Source organism: Eleginops maclovinus, chromosome 18 (genome assembly GCF_036324505.1).
Source record: "Eleginops maclovinus isolate JMC-PN-2008 ecotype Puerto Natales chromosome 18, JC_Emac_rtc_rv5, whole genome shotgun sequence".
NCBI lineage: Eukaryota > Metazoa > Chordata > Actinopteri > Perciformes > Eleginopidae > Eleginops > Eleginops maclovinus.
This window is the reverse complement of record NC_086366.1, coordinates 15109240-15133819: the sequence shown is the minus strand read 5'-3', so window position 1 is coordinate 15133819 and position 24580 is coordinate 15109240. Positions and strand designations below refer to the sequence as shown.

The 24580-nt window shown below is 39.8% G+C and overlaps 3 protein-coding genes across 3 annotated transcripts; all 3 read left to right on the top strand.

The window, feature by feature from the left end:
- Positions 1–421: 421 nt before the first annotated feature.
- LOC134880280 (extracellular calcium-sensing receptor-like) lies at positions 422–4074 on the top strand. The gene is made up of 6 exons (XM_063907097.1): positions 422–621; positions 728–1016; positions 1305–2102; positions 2187–2414; positions 2726–2849; positions 3170–4074. The coding sequence occupies exons 1-6, from the start codon at positions 422–424 to the stop codon at positions 4072–4074; spliced, it is 2544 nt and encodes an 847-aa protein (XP_063763167.1).
- Positions 4075–11146: 7072 nt separating this feature from the next.
- On the top strand, positions 11147–15094 carry LOC134880286 (extracellular calcium-sensing receptor-like). The gene is made up of 6 exons (XM_063907111.1): positions 11147–11346; positions 11453–11741; positions 12023–12820; positions 12904–13131; positions 13443–13566; positions 14190–15094. The coding sequence occupies exons 1-6, from the start codon at positions 11147–11149 to the stop codon at positions 15092–15094; spliced, it is 2544 nt and encodes an 847-aa protein (XP_063763181.1).
- Positions 15095–15801: 707 nt separating this feature from the next.
- On the top strand, positions 15802–18930 carry LOC134880472 (extracellular calcium-sensing receptor-like). Its single transcript, XM_063907417.1, has 6 exons — positions 15802–16007; positions 16101–16386; positions 16487–17311; positions 17398–17628; positions 17761–17884; positions 18017–18930. The coding sequence occupies exons 1-6, from the start codon at positions 15802–15804 to the stop codon at positions 18928–18930; spliced, it is 2586 nt and encodes an 861-aa protein (XP_063763487.1).
- The last annotated feature ends 5650 nt before the right edge of the window (positions 18931–24580 follow it).

The following is a 24580-nucleotide window of genomic DNA, read 5'->3' as shown; positions in this document are numbered from 1 at the left end:
TTGTGCACTTTACAAAAAACACATTTTCAGCTAGAAAATAAACTTATCAAGTTCTAAGTTTGCATACATTTTTAAATCACATGAGTAGACCTGTCATATGATGCGATTTAATTGACGTACTGTATTTGTGTTACAAACAAAAACCTTTGTTCTCACATCCTTAAAAGTGACTCAATAGGACCTCTATCATCATCATCATCATCATAATCATAATCATAATCATAATCATAATCATAATCATAATCATAATCATAATCATCATCATCATCATCATCATCATCATCATCATCATCATCATCTACAGAAGCTCTGCCCATGAGAGGAGATATATGTTCTGATCAGCAATAGCAATTGCTATAACAAAGGTGTGTGTGTATATGTGTGTGCCAGATTATTCAAGACGTTTGACCGTTTCTGTGCAATGTTACTGTTTGTACTTTTTGTGGGAGCCTTTGGAGTAGAGGAGAACACTGAACACTGTGAGATGCTTGGAAACCCAGAGTTTCCTCTGTTATCAAAGGATGGAGATATAACAATTGGGGGAGCTTTCTCCATCCATAGCCAAATATCAAAGCCTTCTCTCTCCTTTACAGATGTTCCAGAAGCTCTCACATGTTCCAGGTACAGTTTCATATCTTGTCTCTTTTCTTGTTTGTTGATTTCACAATCAACATAAACTACATAAATTGGAAAACTGTTAGATATAACAATTTCTTTTTCTTTTCAGAATACAGTTAAGAGAATTTCGTTTTGTCCAAACAATGATTTTTGCCATCCAGGAGATCAACAATAGCAGCTCATTGCTACCTAATATCTCTATTGGTTATAAGATATTTGATAGCTGTGGTTCAACACTGCCTTCAACACGAGCAGTGATGGATCTAATGAATGGACAGGAAACAACTCTGGGGGAAACTTGCTCAAGTCAGTCATCTGTTCATGCCATCATCGGAGCCTCTGAGTCCTCCTCAACAATTGTGATGCTACAAAGTTCTGGGATATTCCAAATACCAGTGGTAAATATCTGTAATATTTAATGTTGTGACTGATTCCACATTGTTTGTTTTTGCAAAATGCTTACAATTTTGTAGATCTAGCATATAACAGCAATCAAAAAAGACTGAATACCGGTGCTATTGTGGTTGTTTCAGGGCTATGCTTAGGATGGGATTAAAGGATTGGCACATATGAACATTGAGGAAAAAGACTGACAATAATTCAACAATTATTTTGCTTACATTTTTCAATTAATACTTATCTAAAACTAAATAAATGTGTTTTGTTTAACTTCCTTTTTCTGTTAGATCAGCCACTTTGCCACCTGCGCTTGTTTGAGTAACAGAAAGAAGTACCCCTCTTTCTTCAGAACCATCCCTAGCGACTATTATCAGAGCAGAGCCTTGGCCAAACTGGTAAAGCACTTTGGCTGGAAGTGGGTTGGGGCAGTTAGAAGTGACAATGATTATGGTAACAATGGCATGGCAACATTTATCAAAGCCGCAAACCAGGAGGGGGTCTGTATTGAATACTCAGAAGCCATATCAAGGACTGACGCAAGCGGGCAAATTGCAAAGGTGGTCAAAATGATCCAAAGAGGCAGTGCAAGAGTTTTAGTTGCCTTCGTAGCCCAGGGTGAAATGGAGGTTCTGCTTGACGAAGCCCTGAAGCAGAATCTGACTGGGCTCCAGTGGGTGGGCAGTGAGTCCTGGATTACGGCTGGTCATCTGGCAACTAAGAGGTACTCAGGAATCCTGATAGGGACTCTGGGCTTCACCATCAGAAAAACAAAGATCACAGGTCTCAGAGAGTTTCTTCTGCAAGTAAAGCCAGGTCAAGACCCTCATAATAATCTGCTGAGAGAGTTCTGGGAAGCCACATTTGGTTGCAGTTTTCAGTCCGACCTCTATGGTCAGGCCCTGTGCTCAGGCTCTGAGATATTAGAGGAAATCAAAAATCCTTTTACAGACGTGTCAGAGCTAAGGATATCCAGCAATGTGTATAAGGCTGTGTATGCTGTGGCTCATGCCATGCATAACATGTTAAAATGTGGTGAAGTCTTGAACCGTCAATGTATCTGGAAAAAGGATTTTGAGCCAAAACAGGTAAGATGTTAATGAATTCATCAAATACTTTGAATAAAAAAGTAATACTCGTACAATATCTCACTATTGTTTCTCATCTGGTAGGTTGTGAAACACCTCCAAACTGTGAATTTCACGCTTCAGTCAGGAGAAAGGGTGTATTTTGATAGAAATGGAGACCCTGCTGCGACCTATGAGCTGGTGAACTGGCAGAGAAATCAAGCAGGAGATACTGTGTTTGTGGCTGTAGGGAGCTACGATGCATCACTACCAAATGAAAAGCAGTTTATAATGAATGGAATAAACACAACATGGGCTGGTGGTTCCCTAAAGGTAAAAAGAGTTTAGTATAAAATATTCATTGTGTGATTTCTTAAATACATAACTGTTACCTGAGCCATTTCCATAATTAATGACCAATTCAAAAAGGTATATTCTCCATTGTAAATAAAGTCAAAATGTACACATAAATACTAATATACTTATGTTTACTCTATATATTTCAGACTGGGATTGGCACTTTCACGTTGTAGATTAACATCTAAGATCAATGAGTAAAACACATTTTTAGAGACACTAAGCAAGACCCCTTGAATTAAAAATAACATTCATAATTAACTGATGAGTTGAGTGGTGTTTTACAGAGGCCTGTGTCCGTCTGCAGTGAGAGTTGTCCGCCAGGTTTCCGGCAGGCTGTAATTAAAGGGAAACCCATCTGCTGTTTCTCCTGCATTGCCTGTGCTGCGGGAGAGATTACCAATTCCAGCAGTGAGTAAAATCTTTCCTCAATGTAACTCATTATATATATATATATATAAAATATATATATATATATATATATATATATATATATATTTGTTTATATATATATATATATATATAAAATATATATATATATATATATATATATAGACATTATACGTATGCAAATATATAAGTTTATGTAGAATGTTTATGTTTTCTAGTGTCAATCCAATAAGTCTGTAAAGATTGCCAGGCCGTTGTTTATTTTAAAGAGCATGAGCTTTAGTCTCCTAACTTGCAGATAACAGCATGAACACATTTCATTGTTCATTGTTTCCATTCAGATTCTGCCGAGTGTTCACGGTGTCCACTGGAGTACTGGTCAAATCAAGATTACAGCCAGTGTGTTCCAAAGGTGATCGAGTTCCTATCTTATGGAGAAACCATGGGCGCCCTGCTCACTGCTTTCTCGTTGTTTGGAGCAAGTTTAACACTGGCGGTGTTGTGTGTCTTCTTTCGGTTTCGTCATACACCTCTTGTCAAGGCCAGTAACTCTGAGCTGAGCTTCCTGCTGCTCTTCTCCTTGACTCTGTGTTTCCTGTGTTCTCTAACCTTCATAGGCCAGCCCACAGAGTTGTCCTGCATGCTTCGACACACAGCATTTGGCATCACCTTTGCCTTGTGCATGTCTTGTATCTTGGCTAAAACCATTGCAGTGGTGATGGCTTTTAAGGCTAAAAGGCCGTCAAACACGGTTCCTCAGTGTTCTGCTCTGCTTCAGAGGACAAATGTTCTAAGTTCTACTTTACTGCAGGTGTTGGTCTGTGTGCTGTGGTTAACCCTTGCCCCGCCATTCCCCTACAAAAATTCCGCTCATACCACTGAAAGGATTATTTTAGAGTGTAATGTAGGTTCACCTATAGGCTTCTGGGCTGTGTTGGGGTATATAGGACTCCTGGCTTTGATGTGCTTCATTCTTGCTTTTTTGGCTCGAAAGCTGCCTGATAATTTTAATGAAGCTAAGTTCATCACCTTCAGTATGCTAATATTCTGTGCAGTATGGGCCACTTTTATCCCTGCATATGTGAGCTCTCCGGGGAAGTTCACTGTGGCTGTGGAGATATTTGCCATTTTGGCCTCTAGCTTTGGGTTGCTTTTCTGTATATTTGCTCCAAAATGTTATATTTTACTGTTAAGACCAGAGAGAAATACTAAAAAACATATGATGAGAAGAAACCAATCAAAATGACCTTAAATTAGTGCGCATGAAAGTGAAACCTAAATATCTGAGATGCTATTTTCTTTTTTCCCACAATATCTTTTATTTACATTTTTTACAACACAAAAACAAGAAAAAAAACATTAGACATAGAAACAAACATGCTTCACCTGTATAACATAAGGGAATCATATTGTAAACATTATGCATAAAAAGAAAATACACAATTACACTGTCTCAGGAAATGCATCTATTCATCCTCATGACCATTCAATAAATACAGATCCTTTACAGAATCAATGAAGGGCCTTCATCCGTTCTCAAACACATACTGTCTGGACCTTAAAATTTAAGATTTCTTCTCCATTGGGAGGCCTGTCAACATTTGTCGCAATCAATGAGTGATGCTTGGGCTGTGAGCCTTTTTCCAAAACAATGCAATACAGGTTTTGACGTAGAGCAAGCTGAGGTCTGTAAATATATAAACCCAACAAAAAGAACTTTGGATCCAGTAAAAGCCGCTTTGATATGATGTTCTATATTTTACCTCGTACCTCCTCCCAGAACACTTTCATCATCACGCACGGCCAAATACAGTGAAGCAATGTCGTCTTGATTCTGTGCATTTTGTAAATTTATATCTGGTATATTTGTGTTGTATCGGTTTAAATCAACCGGGGTTCCATGTGTTCGCATCAATCATTTATACTGTATTAGTTTAAGTCGTGTTTTAATAGACCTGGTATGAGCAGCAACACAAGCTTTTTTTCCAATCTTCATCACCCTGAAACATCACCCTGCAGTTTGTCCTTACATGCATTTAACCTACAATGTGAATTCTCAAATGAGAGCATAATGTAAAACTCTGGTATGATACCCTTTCTCATGCTGTACTTTATCATCGTTTTCTCAAAAGATTGGTGTTGGGGTCTCGAAAGTGCAACATTTTGATTAGCTTTAACAAAGCTTCCAAGATGGAGATATTTAGAGAAATGTTTTTTTTTAAGATTGAATTTAGACCTGATCTCATCAAAGGACATCATGGCATTCGAGTCTACCAAAAAAAGGTCTTGGATCATTTTTAGTCCCTTAGACTCCAATAATTTGGACACTGTAAACCCCCTCTATCACTTGGTAAATACAATGAAGACAAACGTAGTCTTGCACTCGTCTTATTCCATATGAATTAACCATTTTCTTTTACATTTTTGAGAACCAATCTAATGGAGGTGGATGGGGAATATATTGAAATAAATAAAGTAATTTTTGTAATACATTAATTTTTAAAGCATTGATTCTCCCAATGATAGATAATGGTAGTGACAATCAGTCAACCAATTCATTAATTTATTTCTATCATTAAAGGTTCATAAATAGCCTCAACAACATTGTGTAAACTAGGCAATATCTGTACTCCAAAATATTTAAATTGTTCTACAGCATTACATTAAGTTACTTCATCAATTGGCCAACCCCACAAAATGTTGTTGTATGCCGGGACAGGGCCAGAATTGTTTCATTTAATTTGGATATGAATACAATTAGGTCATCAGCATAAAGGGAAGTTCTGTGTTCTAGCGTGCCTAATGTTGTTCCAATAAATTGATGAGATGCTATATTTTAATTTTTTTTAATTGAAAACCATTGCAGGATGTTACCACAAGAACACATTTACTGTCCATATTTGCAGTTTTTTAAAAGCTGTTAATAATGTCAGTTCACGGCATCACTGAAGCTGAATTCTAAATCTGATATTCTCAGCTGTGATGTGAGCAGATGTGAGAGCCATCTGGGCATGCGAGAATATTTAAGTAAGTACATGTGTACTAATGAGTTTTTAGATCTATTTTGAAATGAATATCTTGATATATTGATTACTGAGTATATTAATCAGGAGATGAATAATTTTATGCTGTCACTGTGATGCAGGTTCCAAGGTCTGTTTGGAGTGAGAGCTGTTTGCCAGGGACGCGTCAGGCTTTTGTCAAAGGGAAGCCTATCTGCTGTTTTGATTGCATTGCCTGTGCTGACGGGGAGTTCAGCAACAGTACAAGTGAGACAGCAGGATTCCTAGCCTTTACTGTAGCACTATCAGCATTTCTATTGGGCAAAATCACTGCAAGCACTTTACTTATCTATCTAAAGATGTGTGTGCTGTACAGCCTAAACATGTTTATGCTTTCAGATGCAGTGAATAATGAGAAATGCCTTCCCAATATTTTTTTTATTTCAATTCATATTTCCAAAAAATACATACAAATGTATTGTCAATGTATTATAACGTCTCCCGCAAAGATAATGTTTGTTATTTAGAATGCGCCAACTGTATTAAACCTATTAAAATAAAACATCTTAACCTCACTTTATTCAGGGACGTTACTTTGCAAACCATGTTCCCTTTTTTGATCTCTAAATGCCTTGTTCACATTCAGCCATGTTACACACATTCACACCTTGAACCTGGCCATTTCATAGCTCCACTGAATCAGATAAGGAGTTAAATGCCTTGCTTAATTGCACATGAGTGGTTAATGTTTTTTTGTGACCAAAAATCACCAGCAATCATAAGATATTAAAAAAATACTTTTAAAATAAAAATATGTTTATTTATTTATTTTGTATTTTATCTGAAATTCTCGTTGTTTTCATATAATTACACATATGCCCAAAGCCACACTCCTAACACTTGCACACATTTTCAACACACAATGTATTTGGTTGATTACTAAATACATAATGTTGAATGATTTAAATGTTATATAAATGATATTCTGCAACAAACACTTTTAAAACGATAGTCTTCAACTTTTCAAATAGATTCATATCTTCATTTATGCACAACTGCATGTCACAGTAGTAAACTTGTCTTGGTAGAGGTGGGAGAAGTACTCTCATCTTGTACTTAAGTAAAAGTGTACCAGGGTGTAGGAATACTCGGTTACAAGTAAAAGTCCTGCATTCAAAATGTGACTCAAGTAAAAGTACAAAAGCATCATTATCAAAATATACTTAAAGTATCAAAAGAAAAAAATATGTATTATGCAAATTGGTCCATTTGAGAATAATGTATATCATGTCTATCCTTTCCGACAACCAGCACCATATCGTGGTGGAGAGGTTTGTGTGCCCCGATGAACCTGGGGGCTGTGTTGTCTGGAATCTTGTGTTCCTGGTAGAGTCTCCCATGGCAAATTGGTCTCAGGTAAGGGGCCAGACTAAGATTGGTTCAAAAGACCTCATGACAAACACACATGAAAGTGAGGATACCCGGCCCAGAGGAAGCCCGGGGTCCCTTTCTGGAGCCAGGCCCACAAGGAGGACTCACCAGCGAGTGTCTGGTGGCCGGACTTGCCATGGAGTCCAGCCGGGCACAGCTCGAAAAAGCAACGTGGGCAACACCTCCGCTTCTGCGTCCCGCGGGCCCACCACCTACGGGAAACAGCGATGGGGTCAGGTGCGCTGCCAGAAAGGTGGCAGTGAAAGCAGACGGATCAGACCCGGGCGGCATAAGCTGGCTTTGGGGACGTGGAACGTCACCTCTCTGGGGGGGAAGGAGCCGGAGCTTGTGCGGGAGGTGGACCGTTACCAGTTGGATCTGGTGGGGCTCACCTCTACGCACAGGGTCGGCTCTGGAACCTTACTTCTTGATAGGGGTTGGACTCTATTCTTCTCAGGAGTTGCCCAAGGTGTGAGGCGCTGAGCGGGTGTGGGGATACTCACAAGCCCCCGGTTGAGTGCCGCTTTTTTGGAGTTTACCCCAGTGGACGAGAGGGTCACCTCCCTACGCCTGCGGGTCATAGGGGGGAAAACTCCGACTGTTGTGTGTGCTTATGCACCAAACAGCAGTTCAGAGTATTCAGCCTTCTTGGAGACCCGTATAAGAGTCCTGTATGGGGCTCCCGAAGGGGACTCCTTAGTCTTGCTGGGAGACTTCAACGCACACTTGGGCAATGATGGAGACACTTGGAGGGGTGTGATAGGGAGGGACGGCCCCCCCTATCTGAAACGGAGTGCTGGTTTGTTACTGGACTTCTGTGCCAGTCATGGATTCGCCATAACAAACACCATGTACGAATATAAGGATGCTCATAAGTGTACGTGGTACCAGAGCAGTGGTCGAGTGGCAGGGGAAGCCTCTGGACAGGCCTTGTAAGCCCAAACATGTAGTGCGGGTGAACTGGGAACGTCTGGAGGAATCCCAAGTCCAGGACGCCCTCAACTCACACCTCCGGCGGAGCTTTTCAGGCATCCCTGTGGAGGCCGGGGACATTGAACCAGAGTGGGCGGTGTTCAAAGCCTCTATTGCTGAAGCTGCGGCGGGGAGCTGTGGTCTCAAGGTCTTAGGTGCCTCAAGGGGCGGTAACCCTCGAACCTCCTGGTGGACACCGATGGTCAGGGAAGTTGTCCGACTGAAGAAGGAGGCCTTCCGGAATATGTTATCCCTGGGTACTCCTTACGTAGATGCAAGGTATCGACAGGCCCGAAGGGCAGCAGCCTCAGCCGTGGCCGAGGCAAAGCAGCGGGTGTGGGAGAAGTTCGGAGAAGCCATGGAAACGGACTTTCGTTCGGCACCAAAGTTGTTCTGGAAAACCGTCCGACACCTCAGGAGGGGGAAGCAGGGAACCATCCAAGCTGTGTACAGTAAGGATGGGATGCTGTTGACCTCAACTGATAGGGTGTTAGGGCGGTGGAAGGAGCACTTTGAGGAACTCATGAACCCGACAACTCCACCCTCTATGTTAGAGGTGGAGCTGGAGTATGAAGGGGGATCAACTCCAATCTCATGGGGGGAAGTCACTGAGGTAGTCAAACAACTCCACAGTGGCAAAGCCCCGGGGATGGATGAGATCTGCCCAGAAATCCTGAAGGCTCTGGGTGTTGAGGGACTGTCATGGTTGACACGTCTCATCAACATTGCGTGGAAGTCGGAAACAGTACCGAAGGAGTGGCAGACCGGGGTGGTGGTTCCCCTTTTTAAAAAGGGGGATCAGAGGGTGTGTGCCAATTACAGAGGCATCACATTACACAGCCTCCCCGGGAAAGTTTACTCTAAGGTGCTGGAAAGGAGGGTCTGACCGATTGTCGAACCTCAGATTGAAGAGGAACAATGCGGATTTCGTCCTGGTCGTGGAACGACGGACCGGCTTTTCACTCTCGCAAGGATCCTGGAGGAGGGGTATGCTCATCCGGTCTATATGTGCTTTGTAGATTTGGAGAAGGCGTCTGACCGGGTTCCCAGGGAGATACTGTGGGAGTTGCTGCAGGAGTATGGGGTGAGGGGGTCTCTACTCAGGACCATCCAATCTCTGTACTCCCAAAGCGAGAGCTGTTTCCGGGTCCTCGGTAGTACGTCAGACTGATTTCCGGTGAGGGTTTGCCTCTGCCAGGGCTGCGCTTTGTCACCAATCCTGTTTGTGATATTCATGGACAGGATTTCAAGGCGTAGTCGTGGGGGACAGGTTATGCAGTTCGGTGGGCTAAGGATTGCACCACTGCTTTTTGCAGATGATGTGGTCCTAATGGCTTCATCAGTCTGTGACCTTCAGCGCTCACTGGATCGGTTCGCGGCCGAGTGTGAGGCAGCTGGGATGAGGATCAGCACCTCCAAATCTGAGGCCATGGTTCTCAGCAGGAAACCGATGGACTGTCCATATAGGGAATGAGGCCTTACCCCAAGTGAAGGAGTTCAAGTATCTCGGGGTCTTGTTCTCGAGTGAGGGAACAATAGAGCGTGAGATGGGCCAGAGAATCGGAGCAGCGGGAGCGGTACTGCAGTCACTTTACGTACCGTTTTGACGAAAAGAGTCTCTGTCTACCGGGCCATTTTCGTTCCTACCCTCACTTATGGTCATGAAGGATGGGTCATGACCGAAAGAATGAAATCGCGGATACAAGCGGCCAAAATGGGATTTCTCCGCAGGGTGGCTGGCATCTCCCTTAAGGATAAGGTGAGAAGTTCAGTCATCCGGGAGGGACTCGGAGTAGAACCGCTGCTCCTTGGCGTTGAAAGGAGCCAGTTGAGGTGGTTCGGGCACCTAGTGAGGATGCCACCTGGGTGCCTCCCTAGGGAGGTGTTCCAGGCACGTCCAGCTGGTAAAAGACCGAGGGGTAGACCTAGGACCAGGTGGAGCGATTATATCTCTTCGCTGGCCTGGGAGCACCTTGGAATCCCCTAGTTGGAGCTGGCTGATGTGGCCAGGGAAAGAGAAGTTTGGGGCTCTCTGCTGGAGCTGTTACCTCCGCGACCCTGACGGATAAGCGGGAGAAGATGGATGGATGGATGGTTGGATGGTATATCATGTGTTTTGATTACAATTATTGATGCATTACAGTGTTATCAAAGCTGGTAAAGGTGCAGTTTTAATGACTTTGTATACTGCAGGGCAGATAGTGAATTTCCTCCAGATGTAACTAAAGTCTTATGTGTTGATTATATTTCACATCAATAATCCAAATCTGCAAAGTAACTAAAAGTATTAAATAAATATAGTGAAGTACACCATTTACCTCTGAATTGTAGTAGATTAGAAGTACAAAGTGCATAAAATTAAAGTACTCAAGTAAAGTTATCATGTTATGTTATTATTTTTTTAACTATATAATTATTTTCTCATAAATGTATAATTTTATTAGTAACCAATGCAATACCTCTGCATGTTTTGGTTCTCATACTTCTGAGAATAAAACATTTTGTATGTAATGTTTCCTCATTTTGTTTTCTGTTTTTCCCTTTTTATTATTGTGCACTTTACAAAAAACACATTTTCAGCTAGAAACAAACTTATCAAGTTCTAATTTTGCATACATTTTAAAATCATATGAGTAGCCCTGTCATATGATGCATTTTAATTTGAAACTTTTTGACGTACTGTATTTGTGTTACAAACGAAAACCTTTGCACAACAAGAACAGCAAAGCGCTCTGACATCATTAAACAGTGAATCGATAGGAGGACCTCTATCATCATCATCATCATCATCTACAGAAGCTCTGCCCATGAGAGGAGATATATGTTCTGATCAGCAATAGCAATTGCTATAACAAAGGTGTGTGTGTATATGTTTGTGCCAGATTATTCAAGACGTTTGACCGTTTCTTTGCAATGTTACTGTTTGTACTTTTTGTGGGAGCCTTTGGAGTAGAGGAGAACACTGAACACTGTAAAATGCTTGGAAACCCAGAGTTTCCTCTGTTATCAAAGGATGGAGATATAACAATTGGAGGAGCTTTCTCCATCCATAGCCAAATATCAAAGCCTTCTCTCTCCTTTACAGATGTTCCAGAAGCTCTCACATGTTCCAGGTACAGTTTCATATCTTGTCTCTTTTCTTGTTTGTTGATTTCACAATCAACATAAACTACATAAATTGGAAAACTGTTAGATATAACAATTTCTTTTTCTTTTCAGAATACATTTAAGAGAATTTCGTTTTGCCCAAACAATGATTTTTGCCATCCAGGAGATCAACAATAGCAGCTCATTGCTACCTAATATCTCTATTGGTTATAAGATATTTGATAGCTGTGGTTCAACACTGCCTTCAACAAGAGCAGTGATGGGTCTAATCAATGGACAGGAAACAACTCTCGGGGAAACCTGCTCAAGTCAGTCATCTGTTCATGCCATCATCGGAGCCTCTGAGTCCTCCTCAACAATTGTGATGCTACAAAGTTCTGGGATATTCCAAATACCAGTGGTAAATATCTGTAATATTTAATGTTGTGACTGATTTCATATTGTTTGTTTTTGCAAAATGCTTACAATTTTGTAAATCTAGCATCAATCAAAAAAGACTGAATACCGGTGCTATTGTGGTTGTTTCAGGGCTATGCTTAGAATGGGATTAAAGGGTTGGCACATATGAACATTGAGGAAAAAGACTGACAATAATTCAACAATTATTTTGCTTACATTTTTCAATTAATACTTATCTAAAACTAAATAAATGTGTTTTGTTTCCCTTCCTTTTTCTGTTAGATCAGCCACTTTGCCACCTGCGCTTGTTTGAGTAACAGAAAGGAGTACCCCTCTTTCTTCAGAACCATCCCTAGCGACTATTATCAGAGCAGAGCCTTGGCCAAACTGGTAAAGCACTTTGGCTGGAAGTGGGTTGGGGCAGTTAGAAGTGACAATGATTATGGTAACAATGGCATGGCAACATTTATCAAAGCTGCACACCAGGAGGGGGTCTGTATTGAATACTCAGAAGCCATATCAAGCACTGACCAAAGTGGAAACATTGCAAAGGTGGTCAGAGTGATCCAAAGAGGCAGTGCAAGAGTTTTAGTTGCTTTCGTATCCCAGGGTGATATAGACATTCTGGTTGAGGAAGCCCTGAAGCAGAACCTGACTGGGCTCCAGTGGGTGGGCAGTGAGTCCTGGATTACGGCTGGTCATCTGGCAACTAAGAGGTACTCAAAAATCCTGACAGGGACTCTGGGCTTTGCCATCAGAAAAACAAAGATCACAGGTCTCAGAGAGTTTCTTCTGCAAGTAAAGCCAGGTCAAGACCCTCATAATAATCTGCTGAGAGAGTTCTGGGAAGCCACATTTGGTTGCAGTTTTCAGTCCGACCTCTATGGTCAGGCCCTGTGCTCAGGCTCTGAGATATTAGAGGAAATCAAAAATCCTTTTACAGACGTGTCAGAGCTAAGGATATCCAGCAATGTGTATAAGGCTGTGTATGCTGTGGCTCATGCCATGCATAACATGTTAAAATGTGGTGAAGTCTTGAACCGTCAATGTATCTGGAAAAAGGATTTTGAGCCAAAACAGGTAAGACGTTAATGAATTCATCAAATACTTTGAATAAAAAAGTAATACTCATACAATATCTCACTATTGCTCTCATTTGGTAGGTTGTGAAACACCTCCAAACTGTGAATTTCACGCTTCAGTCAGGAGAAAGGGTGTATTTTGATAGAAATGGAGACCCTGCTGCGACCTATGAGCTGGTGAACTGGCAGAGAAATCAAGCAGGAGATACTGTGTTTGTGGCTGTAGGGAGCTACGATGCATCACTACCAAATGAAAAGCAGTTTATAATGAATGGAATAAACACAACATGGGCTGGTGGTTCCCTAAAGGTAAAAAGAGTTTAGTATAAAATATTCATTGTGTGATTTCTTAAATACATAACTGTTACCTGAGCCATTTCCATAATTAATGACCAATTCAAAAAGGTATATTCTCCATTGTAAATAAAGTCAAAATGTACACATAAATACTAATATACTTATGTATACTCTATATATTTCAGACTGGGATTGGCACTTTCACGTTGTAGATTAACATCTAAGATCAATGAGTAAAACACATTTTTAGAGACACTAAGCAAGACCCCTTGAATTAAAAATAACATTCATAATTAACTGATGAGTTGAGTGGTGTTTTACAGAGGCCTGTGTCCGTCTGCAGTGAGAGTTGTCCGCCAGGTTTCCGGCAGGCTGTAATTAAAGGGAAACCCATCTGCTGTTTCTCCTGCATTGCCTGTGCTGCGGGAGAGATTACCAATTCCAGCAGTGAGTAAAATTTTTCCACAATCTAACTCATTATATATTAATGTAGAAAGTCTATGTTTTCCACTGTCAATCCAATAAGTCTCTAAACATTGGCAGGCCATTGTTTATTTTATACTGTATCAGTGTAGTGGTCTACCCATTAACTAATTTTAAGCCACTAAATGTGAACGGAAGAACTGGTTCTGACGCGTGTTCCATACTAACAAACAGTGTCCAATGAGCTGTATATTGTTAAATCTATAGATGCATTTTTTTTTTCAGTTTAATACATTCACCATTATGAAGGTATCAACATTGCCCGATCTGTTTACATTCAGCAAACAACATATGCCATGCCAGTCACACATTGACACAAACACGTTAACACACAGCTCGACTCCATGATGTTCAAAAAAAGTTTGCTTCCTGTCCCACACATCTAATCCAGATCACCAGGTGATAACCTATGTGCACTCTCAAATGAATGCTCCAACCTTTGTTTAATGTCAGAACTCCATTTTACATTGAATTTGTGCAAATACAATATACAAACAAAAAACATTGTGGCTCCAACGATTAGCTTTAGTGTCATAACATGCAGATAACAGCATGAACACATTTCATTGTTCATTGTTTCCATTCAGATTCTGCCGAGTGTTCACGGTGTCCACTGGAGTACTGGTCAAATGAAGATTACAGCCAGTGTGTTCCAAAGGTGATCGAGTTCCTATCTTATGGAGAAACCATGGGCGCCCTGCTCACTGCTTTCTCGTTGTTTGGAGCAAGTTTAACACTGGCGGTGTTGTGTGTCTTCTTTCGGTTTCGTCACACACCTCTTGTCAAGGCCAGTAACTCTGAGCTGAGCTTCCTGCTGCTCTTCTCCTTGACTCTGTGTTTCCTGTGTTCTTTAACCTTCATAGGCCAGCCCACAGAGTTGTCCTGCATGCTTCGACACACAGCATTCGGCATCACCTTTGCCTTGTGCATGTCTTGTATCTTGGCTAAAACCATAGCAGTGGTGATGGCTTTTAAGGCTAACAGGCCGTCAAACACGGTTCCTCAGTGTTCTGCTCTGCTTCAGAGGACAAATGTTCTAAGTTCTACTTTACTGCAGGTGTTGGTCTGTGTGCTGTGGTTAACCCTTGCCCCGCCATTCCCCTACAAAAATTCCGCTCATACCACTGAAAGGATTATTTTAGAGTGTAATGTAGGTTCACCTATAGGCTTCTGGGCTGTGTTGGGGTATATAGGACTCCTGGCTTTGATGTGCTTCATCCTTGCTTTTTTGGCTCGAAAGCTGCCTGATAATTTTAATGAAGCTAAGTTCATCACCTTCAGTATGCTAATATTCTGTGCAGTATGGGCCACTTTTATCCCTGCATATGTGAGCTCTCCGGGGAAGTTCACTGTGGCTGTGGAGATATTTGCCATTTTGGCCTCTAGCTTTGGGTTGCTTTTCTGTATATTTGCTCCAAAATGTTATATTTTACTGTTAAGACCAGAGAGAAATACTAAAAAACATATGATGAGAAGAAACCAATCAAAATGACCTTAAATTAGTGCGCATGAAAGTGAAACCTAAATATCTGAGATGCTATTTTACTTTTTTTTTTGTATTAGAAAACCATTGCACCGTTAACACAGCAGCACGTTTACTATCCATATTTACAGTTTAAAAAAAGCTATTGACAATATCAGTTCACGGAATCCCTGAACCTGAAGTCTAAAACTGATATTCTCAGCTCTACTGACTGAACACCTGAACATTTTAAAATAATTTCTATGTTACACATCTGATGTCTTAAATAAATGGGAGTTCCTTCTGGAATGTAACACGGTAGGATTTAGCTTCCTTGGAGTAATGGGATATTTTAGCATATTCGAAAGAGGTTAATAATCTTGGCCCAATGTCCAACAATGTAGGTATTTTCATCCTTAAACTTGTCATTAAAAGTAAAAATGAAATGTTTTATTACAAAACAGCTCAGATATCCCCATTGATGCATGCTCCTGAAATTATTATTGTAAGGATCTGGTTATTCTAAAAACAAAGATCACAAACAAATATAACAGGCCTTCTCATGAGTCCATATATCTGTCAGTCAGACCACAAGTTCTGTAATTGGTGGAAAGGAACACAATAATCACATGGTGCATTTAGGCCCCTGTGGCTTTGTGATAGTAGGAAGAAAAACACTATAAAACACAGTGAGTTGAGTGATTTTATCTTTGGGCCTTGGGTGGTACATAGCTACTATGCTGTTGATAGCAGATCTGCTCCTTGTGTCCCTCCTGGCCGTCAGAGGAGGTAAGCCTATGTGTCAAACATACGGGACAAAAGAATGGTCTCAGTTTCACAAGGAGGGAGACATCAACATTGGAGGCATTTTCTCCTTCCATCAGAACCCAGTCAGTGTCAATCCAACTCTCCAACTCAACCCAGGAACAATCCAGTGTGAAGGGTGAGAGACGGTCGGAAAAATTTAAATCTTTATACAATGTGTTGTTTATTAATGTAAAAGTGTGAATCCTTTTTTATGTATCATTTATGTAAGATTGGACCCAGGAGAGCTTCAGTACGCGTATACTATGATATTTGCCATAGGGGAAATCAACAACAGCTCAGAGCTGATGCCAGGAGTTACACTGGGTTACAGGATCTTTGACTCCTGCCCCAGTATCCCTCTCTCCATTAGGGCATCGCTAAACCTGATGAATAGGTATGACAATGGGGAAAGCAGCTGTAGCAAACTATCAAATGTCCATGCTGTCATAGGGGAAACAACATCTACCTCTACGATAGGTATTGCACGCACCATGGGACCTTTCCAAATACCTGTGGTGAGTGAATTGGTGTTGTTAAATAAGAAATATTATAACATCTGTGTGATTTGCATAAGGCATTGCAAATGAGTAATTTTCTGTTTTATCTGTGTTTCAGATCAGTCATTCAGCAACTTGTGCCTGTCTTAGCAACAGAAAAGACTATCCCTCTTTCTTCAGGACCATCCCCAGTGACCTTTATCAGAGTAAAGCCTTAGCAAAGCTTGTAAAACACTTTGGCTGGACCTGGGTGGGTGCTATCAGAACTAATAGTGACTATGGTAATGGTGGCATGGCCACTTTCCTGGAAGCAGCAGAAAGGGAAGGAGTTTGTGTTGACTACTCGGTGGCTATTTACAGAACTGATCCCAGAAAGTGGTTCTTAGAGGTAGTAAATATCATAAAAAAATCCACCTCTAAGGTCATAGTTGCATTTGCTGATGGTACAGATCTCGACATACTTATTAAGGAGCTTCATGCTCAGAATGTGACAGGCCTGCAGTGGGTGGGCAGTGAGGGCTGGATAACATATCGCTACATTGCCTCTCCAGTAAACTATGCTGTGGTGCAGGGTGCGGTGGGCTTTGCAGCACTAAATGCTCACATCCCTGGACTGCAGGAATTCCTGGCTAACAGCAGGCCCTCCACCACACAGGGAGACCAGGGACTGGTGGAGTTGTGGGAGACGGCGTTTGGCTGCACCCTGACTCCCCAAGCAGAAATTCACGCACAGAGTTCAGTTCAAGCCTGTTCAGGGAAGGAGTCTCTTTGGGACACAAAAACGCGCTTCACAGATGTTTCAGATGCCAGTTTGTTGAACAATGTTTATAAGGCCACATACGCTGTGGCTCATGCATTGCACATGTTATTTACCTGCAAAGATGGACAAGGGCCTTTTGAAAACAATACTTGTGCTGATAGGGAAAATCCCCAACCATGGCAGGTAAAAACACAATTCTGTGCCTAAATCCATTCTTCTGTGTATGTTACTAGCTATAGATCAATAACAACATCTGTGTTTCCCTTAAGGTGCTCCATTACCTAACACAGGTCAATTTCACTACCAAGATTGGTGATAATGTGTTCTTTGATGAGTTGGGTGACCCAGTGGCTCGTTATGCACTGGTAAACTGGCAGATGGATGAAACCGGTTACATAGTCTTTGAGACTATTGGCTTCTATGATGCCTCCAAGCCTGAGGGTCAGCAGTTTGAGATGAAGGCAGATGTGAGAGCCATTTGGGCAGGCGAGAATCTTGAAGTAAGTACATGTGTATTCATTTGTTTTTAGATCTATTTTGAAAGTAACATTGTTTTGTCATACACTATTATTTTTGATTACTGAGTATATTAATCAGGAGATGAATGATTTCATGCTGTCACTGTGATGCAGGTTCCAAGGTCTGTTTGCAGTGAGAGCTGTTTGCCAGGGACACGTCGGGCTTTTGTCAAAGGGAAGCCTATCTGCTGTTTTGATTGCATCGCCTGTGCTGAAGGGGAGTTCAGCAACAGTACAAGTGAGACCGCAGGATTCCTAGCCTTTACTGTAGCACTATCAGCATTTCTATTGGGCAAAATAACTGCAAGCACTTTACTTATCTATCTGAAGATGTGTGCCCTGTACAGCCTAAACATGTTTATGCTTTCAGATGCAGTGAAATGTGACAAATGCCTTCCCGAGCACAAGTCCAACGAAGAGAGGAATAACTGTGATTTGAAAGCTATTGAGTTCCTCACTTTCAGGGAATTGATGGGTATACTGTTGGTCTCCTTTTCTGTCGTTGGTGCCTGCCTGGCGATGACTGTAGCCATGATATTTTTCCACTACAGACAGACTCCCATTGTAAGGGCTAACAACTCTGAGCTGAGCTTCCTGCTGCTCTTCTCCTTGACTCTGTGTTTCCTGTGTTCTCTGACCTTCATCGGCCGGCCCTCTGAGTGGTCCTGCATGCTGCGACACACAGCATTCGGCATCACCTTTGTCCTCTGTATCTCTTGTGTTCTGGGGAAAACTGTAGTGGTGTTAATGGCCTTCAGGGCTACACTTCCAGGCAGTAATGTGATGAAGTGGTTCGGGCCTGCCCAGCAGAGACTCAGTGTTCTTGGTTTTACTATAATACAGGTTATAATTTGCATACTTTGGCTGACAATCAACCCTCCATTCCCCTTTAAAAATATGAACCATTACAAGGATAAAATTATTCTTGAGTGTGCCCTGGGATCACCTGTAGGGTTCTGGGCTGTATTAGGATACATAGGGCTCTTAGCGGTGTTGTGTTTTCTTCTCGCTTTTCTGGCTAGAAAGCTGCCTGATAATTTTAATGAAGCTAAATATATCACATTCAGCATGTTGATATTCTGTGCAGTTTGGATCACCTTTATCCCATCATATGCCAGCTCTCCTGGAAAGTTTTCTGTGGCTGTGGAGATATTTGCTATTCTGGCCTCCAGTTATGGAATGTTGTTTTGTATTTTTTTGCCTAAGTGCTACATTATTTTATTAAAGCCTGAAAATAATACAAAGAAACATTTGTTGGGTATAGGGACCCAAAGAGCCCTTTAATTCATATGTAAAATCACAACAGTAAACTCATTGTTATACGTATAAACAATATGTTTTCTATTATATATCGAATTACTTAGACATTTAAACTCAAAATGTAATCCTTCCTGAAGAAATATTAACATGTAACTGTATAGGAGAAACAATCGGCACAAATAAACCTATGTCTGAAATAGTTTTTAACATCTCAGAAAAATGTAACCGATTAAACATAGATGGATATAAACAACACCTGTTATGTAATAACGTTGAAAGCATTTTTCCCTCCTTTTCAAAATGTTTATCTCTGTACTTATGTTGTATAACCAAGGTCAAGAGGAAACGTCAGGGATTAAACATGGGCATGAATGATGTGAAATAATCATTTGTTGCAAAACCACAATGTCTCAACAAAGGGAAAATAAAAATACAAAACATTGCTTGAAATGTTCACTCCTTTTGCTATTCACAGTCATGAAAAAATATATTGACCTTATTGTTCACATGGAAAACATACATACAAGTAAATTAGATAACCCACAGTATGTTTTAGTATGCTTACACATTAAAGACTCTTTCTTTCGTCCAGCGGTGGCTCAGTAAGTAGGGGCTTGGACTGGGAATCGTAGGGTCGCCGGTTCAAGTCCCCGAACAGACTTGAAATATGGAAAGTGGACTGCTACTTGGAGAGGTGCCCACTGCTCCTAGGATGGGTTAAATGCAGAGGACTAATTTCACTGTGTGTGCGTGTATGTGACTAATAAAGAGGGTTTCATCCTCCGATTCTATCTAATTGATTCAGTGTCAATAAAAAACAAATACTTAAAAATAAAACACTTAGAGTCTGTACTTTAAATTATCTAGACCCTTACACTCTATCATAGATAATAACATCTGTTTATGATCATTAAACAAATGAGAGAAAATCATTGAGAGAATGTCAGTGAGATTCATACGTTTCTAAAGATGTTATGATCTTTTAACATTAGAAATGAACTCATATAGAGGATATCAGTAAAATTCCCAAGTTTGTAAATATTGTTGCCTGAAAAACAACAGTGTAAAACAAATAACTACATCTCTATAGGTTAACGTTTATGTTAAATAAGCAGTTTTATTTCAATGCACAATCACAATTACAATATATAAAAAAATCTAACAGGTGTTTCTAAAGAACAGCCTAAATATAAGCACTAACAACATGCTCAAAAGTACATCCAGGTCTATTATTACTCCTGATGCACATATACAGTACATACAGCTTAAACTGCTGTTATTTTGAGGCAGAAGTTTGACATTTTAAATAATGTTGACAAGCAGTGTTCAGACATCTTAAATCTGCTTTTGAAGGATGACGTTTCGTTTTTTCGGAGTAAATACATGTTCCAGCCAGTGAAATTTAATAGTTAAGTTAACAAAAAAGTTCATGAATCGGAATAACAATATATTTGTGCGTTTATACAATGATGTTCCTCATCAATATCACAGAAATTATTTTAGAACATTTAAATTTGATTTTCTATTAGTTTACCATAAATCAATTTTAAGGATTCTATATCTGGATTTAAGTTACACTTTTGACAACTAATCAAAATAAACAATTCAACACACGCATCGGAACATGTAATACTTAATTTGGTGTTATTTTGTTTTATTTTGTTTTTGTTTTTCAGCCAGAGAGATGTTAAATGTGCAGCTGATATCCCTCTTAGGGCCTTTTTAATTAAAAAAAATAACTTGTTGTTTATGTTTGTAGAGTTGCCTGTTAGTTTATGAAACACTTCAGACCTCTCCAGAGGATTTGTCTTCAGGGTCTCATTGAGTAGAAGCACATGCGGTAAAATGAAGGTGCCTCAGGCCTGACTATGACTCAAACCTCAGGCTCAACTAACAAACTTCCTCTGGAGTTCACAATGTCCCCAGTCTGCCTCACACCTATCCCCTCCAGCTTACACTGGAAACTTCCCTTTAGGCTTGTTGCATCATGATCCCCTTAAGAGCCTTAAGTTGAACTTGAACGCTCTGTTAGGGCTTTGCCCTGAAACACCACATCTGATCAACCATGATGTCCATTTTTAAACTCAATAAACTTAAATAATGAATAATAAAGAATACAATTCCTTAAGTGTTGATGCATTCCGAAAATTGACCGATTAAAATGACTGTTCAGTTTTGACAGAATTTGTTTGGGATGTTTAGTTCATAATGAATTACACATCAAAAATGTATGTTATAAAGACATATGATGAGAACCAAACAATCAAAATAGGTTATTATTAAGACTTGATCGACAATATTCAACAACATGATTAATTCCAAACATTTTTAAGCACAGAAAGTGTGCTAACAATCTATTACAAACCAACCATGTTGCCTTTGCTTGTTTCTTACTGTTTTCTGTAATGACATGACAAAAGGTATACAGTAACTTGAACATTACATCCGTGTATGTCTGTTGAACATTTCATTCCAACGTGGCCATAATATGCAGCTTCAAAACTCTCTCGTTAAACCCCAGTCTTTTCCCAAGATTTTTCTAACTTGGCAGCAGTGATTTTCTCCCATTTAGCCACATGTGAATATGTGAGAATATCAGTGACGTTGTGCGGTTAGTCTGTGTTCAAGTTAATCCTTTGTATTATGATAAAGTTGAGGCCAGAAATCTGTGCTGGCAGTAAAATGTTTCTATATAAAATGCAAATTTACATAGAGATGAATTTGTGTAAGTCAACATATATTATATTATATACACTTCTTTATTTATATTGTTCTATATTATTGTACGGTGTTGTTTAAATACATTTTTCATATGTAAGGTCCCTCAACTTGCAACAGGCCAACTGCACAGACTACAACTGAGTTACCTGTAACACCTTAACACAACATGACGATTGACAGAGCATGAAGTTAACCAAACATACTTAAAAATGTAAATATATCTTGTGTGCAATCTTGTTAAAACCCTCTAGATGTTCTTTTGTAAACTATGAAGCAAAGCCATTGCAAGGACAATGTTGCCATCTCCTGGCAATATTGTGCAACTGCAGCAATGGTGTAAAGAGATGATGATTATGCACCTATTAATGATGATGTAATAATAATAATAATAATAATAATAATAATAATAATAATAATAATGCATATTGTAATAAAAATAATACAATTCATATGTTACTATTATAAATGGATAACGGGGTTCATCTATAAAGAAAGCATGAAGACATATGTGAAAAGACATCGAGCAAAAATAGATTCATTACAAAAAAGAATATGATGACATTTAAAAATAAACAGAAATATTGACATGGAATATAAATATACAACAAACGTAGTACAATTAAGATATTACAAAATACAGTATAGTAAAGTCTAAAGTGGAGAGCTCTGAACCTTATAAAAGAGGTTGCGTTATATAGAAATGGGCCACATATTCAAATGGATGTGCAGGGTTCACAGTAATTCAATGAACAACATGTGCTGACTTATGTGTAGCGTTTATGGAGAGGGTCAAATCAATGTCATTGAAGGTCCTGGGCCTTGTTGATGAGATGTTTTTTTTTTTTTTCTCTACTTGCCATTTGTTTAATTAGTTTACCTGTTTCCTGTTTTATCTGAAAGGTATTCTCCCCCAGCATCATATCTGTTTTTACTTCCTTTCCCTGTGTGTTTTCCTGTCTGTTTTTATTGTCTGTACTAGTCTTATTAGTTTCATCTGTTCTCTATGAACCCTCCTACCCCCTGTCCTCTTGTATACTTTATACACTCATTAGTGCAGCGTGTATTAAGGTCCTGGTTTTCTGTTGAGTCAAGTTTAGGAAGTTATGTTCTGTTTTACCTTGCACTGTCTTGCCTAGGCAAAGCCCATTACTTATTACTTACTTGTTATACATTACACTCTGCTGCGATTGAGTCCACCCTGCTCTGCTACCCATGACACCAACTCGCCTCTTCCCAATGTTTAACAGTTTTTAATCGTAGAAGCTCTCTTAGGGCTAATATGATTTATGAATCACGTTATCCATATATCCATTCCTTACTGTTTAAGGAAATTATTAGAAAAAGTCATAATTCCAAGGATATTCATTCCAAAAATGACATCACCAGGAGCAACTCTTCGTGTAAGGAAGATTTATGAGTAAGATCAACAGCTATTTGGTCAGCCTAAATATACTGTAAACTCCCTTTAAATTATTTTTTTCCCAAACTGACATGAGGTACCAGTTAGTGAACAGAACTAAAAAGTACTTTGAATATTATGAAGGAAATAGTTAGAGAGCAGACTAAAAGGCACCTTTGAGTATTTGTCAATTGTAATTGGTATAATGTATATTCTGGATGTAGGCTTTTTCATTTGTGTTTTAACAACAAAAGTATCAAAATACTAATTCTAGTTTGAAAGTGTCAGATTTTTCACATTTAACATGAAGATGTTATTCCCTCTATTATCAAACTAGACTCTGATGTCTAATTAACGTAATCAGCTTGTTTTGAAAGAAGTGAGATCACCTTCCATTAAAACTCAAAGTTAATTAATTTCCAACACAACACCTGGTGACCTCCTGTCTCACAGCCCCAGGCCTTGATGTCATCAGCTTTGTAGGAAACACTTGCTTGTCTTTGCTTGCCTAGCTGGCCCCTTGTTCCTCCTAAACCCCCGGGGTAAAAGGTAAATTGGCAGGTTTATGGTGATGTCGTGATGCCGCAATATACACAATAACAATCTTCAGTGTTTTCCAAGTGTGTGTCACGCTTCAGTGCATGCTGTTAGTCTTGTAAAAATTCATCAACAAGTCAACCCCCCCAGGACACAACAAACTCAAACATTTAATCATTCTAGTCTTTTGTTGTTTTTGTGGCTGCTTCAATAACATATGTAAGATAAAAGTAGGCCTGCATTGTGACAAGCAGCTACTTTCTGGCAGATATATATTTTATAATACATAACAATTACTGATGTCTTAAAATACGAGCTGAATTCAGCATTTTCTATTCATACTGATATGGATCATCTGTAATAGTCCAGCAACAGCATGGGAAATAGTCTCAACATTCTCATAGAATAGTTAAAGTTGAGATGTCTGGGCACAAGAAAAACATATTTGGAAAAGTGAGGTAGAAGTTCATGATCATTATGAAGATGGGAACCACACGATGGTGAAAACCTGTGGAGATTTAATCAAATGTAATATTATTGTTTGCCCTTGATCCCACCTCATGACCGGCAGAATGGGTTAGCCAAGCATTTAGTAAATAATTTAATAGTAGTAAACGACAAGTAGCAATACTTGGGAACACAAAATGGAATTTGTATTTGCTGAAAGAAGACAAGGGAGGATTATCGATTTTTTTACCATAAAGTCAATAAGATTGTCTGGGATGTTGGGTATGATCATACCAAACTCAAGCAGTGTTGGGTGGGGACTTAAAGCAGATTATCGGTGCTACAATGGACAATGTATTCTAGTGAAGCTCCTCAGGATGGACTTGAAATATTTCAGCTTTTATAGGAAAATGGCCTGCTATGTTTGGGGACTCACAAATCCTAAGTTGGGAACTTAACAACCCTTCAAGACTCACCTTTTATTTGAGGAACTTTATCATTTCTTTTCAAATAAACGTAGGGTTTAATAAAAACATAACTACTCCCAAGAAGGTTTTTCAGGCATGCATT

Coding starts and splice junctions, on each gene's coding strand:
- LOC134880280 (XM_063907097.1), top strand. CDS start 422: ATGTTACTGTTTGTACTTTTTGTGGGAGCCTTTGGAGTAGAGGAGAAC. Junction 622..727: donor GAAGCTCTCACATGTTCCAG/GTACAGTTTCAT, acceptor TTTTCTTTTCAG/AATACAGTTAAGAGAATTTC. Junction 2,850..3,169: donor AGAGATTACCAATTCCAGCA/GTGAGTAAAATC, acceptor GTTTCCATTCAG/ATTCTGCCGAGTGTTCACGG.
- LOC134880286 (XM_063907111.1), top strand. CDS start 11,147: ATGTTACTGTTTGTACTTTTTGTGGGAGCCTTTGGAGTAGAGGAGAAC. Junction 11,742..12,022: donor GGATATTCCAAATACCAGTG/GTAAATATCTGT, acceptor TTTTTCTGTTAG/ATCAGCCACTTTGCCACCTG. Junction 13,567..14,189: donor AGAGATTACCAATTCCAGCA/GTGAGTAAAATT, acceptor GTTTCCATTCAG/ATTCTGCCGAGTGTTCACGG.
- LOC134880472 (XM_063907417.1), top strand. CDS start 15,802: ATGCTGTTGATAGCAGATCTGCTCCTTGTGTCCCTCCTGGCCGTCAGA. Junction 16,008..16,100: donor GGAACAATCCAGTGTGAAGG/GTGAGAGACGGT, acceptor CATTTATGTAAG/ATTGGACCCAGGAGAGCTTC. Junction 17,885..18,016: donor GGAGTTCAGCAACAGTACAA/GTGAGACCGCAG, acceptor TTATGCTTTCAG/ATGCAGTGAAATGTGACAAA.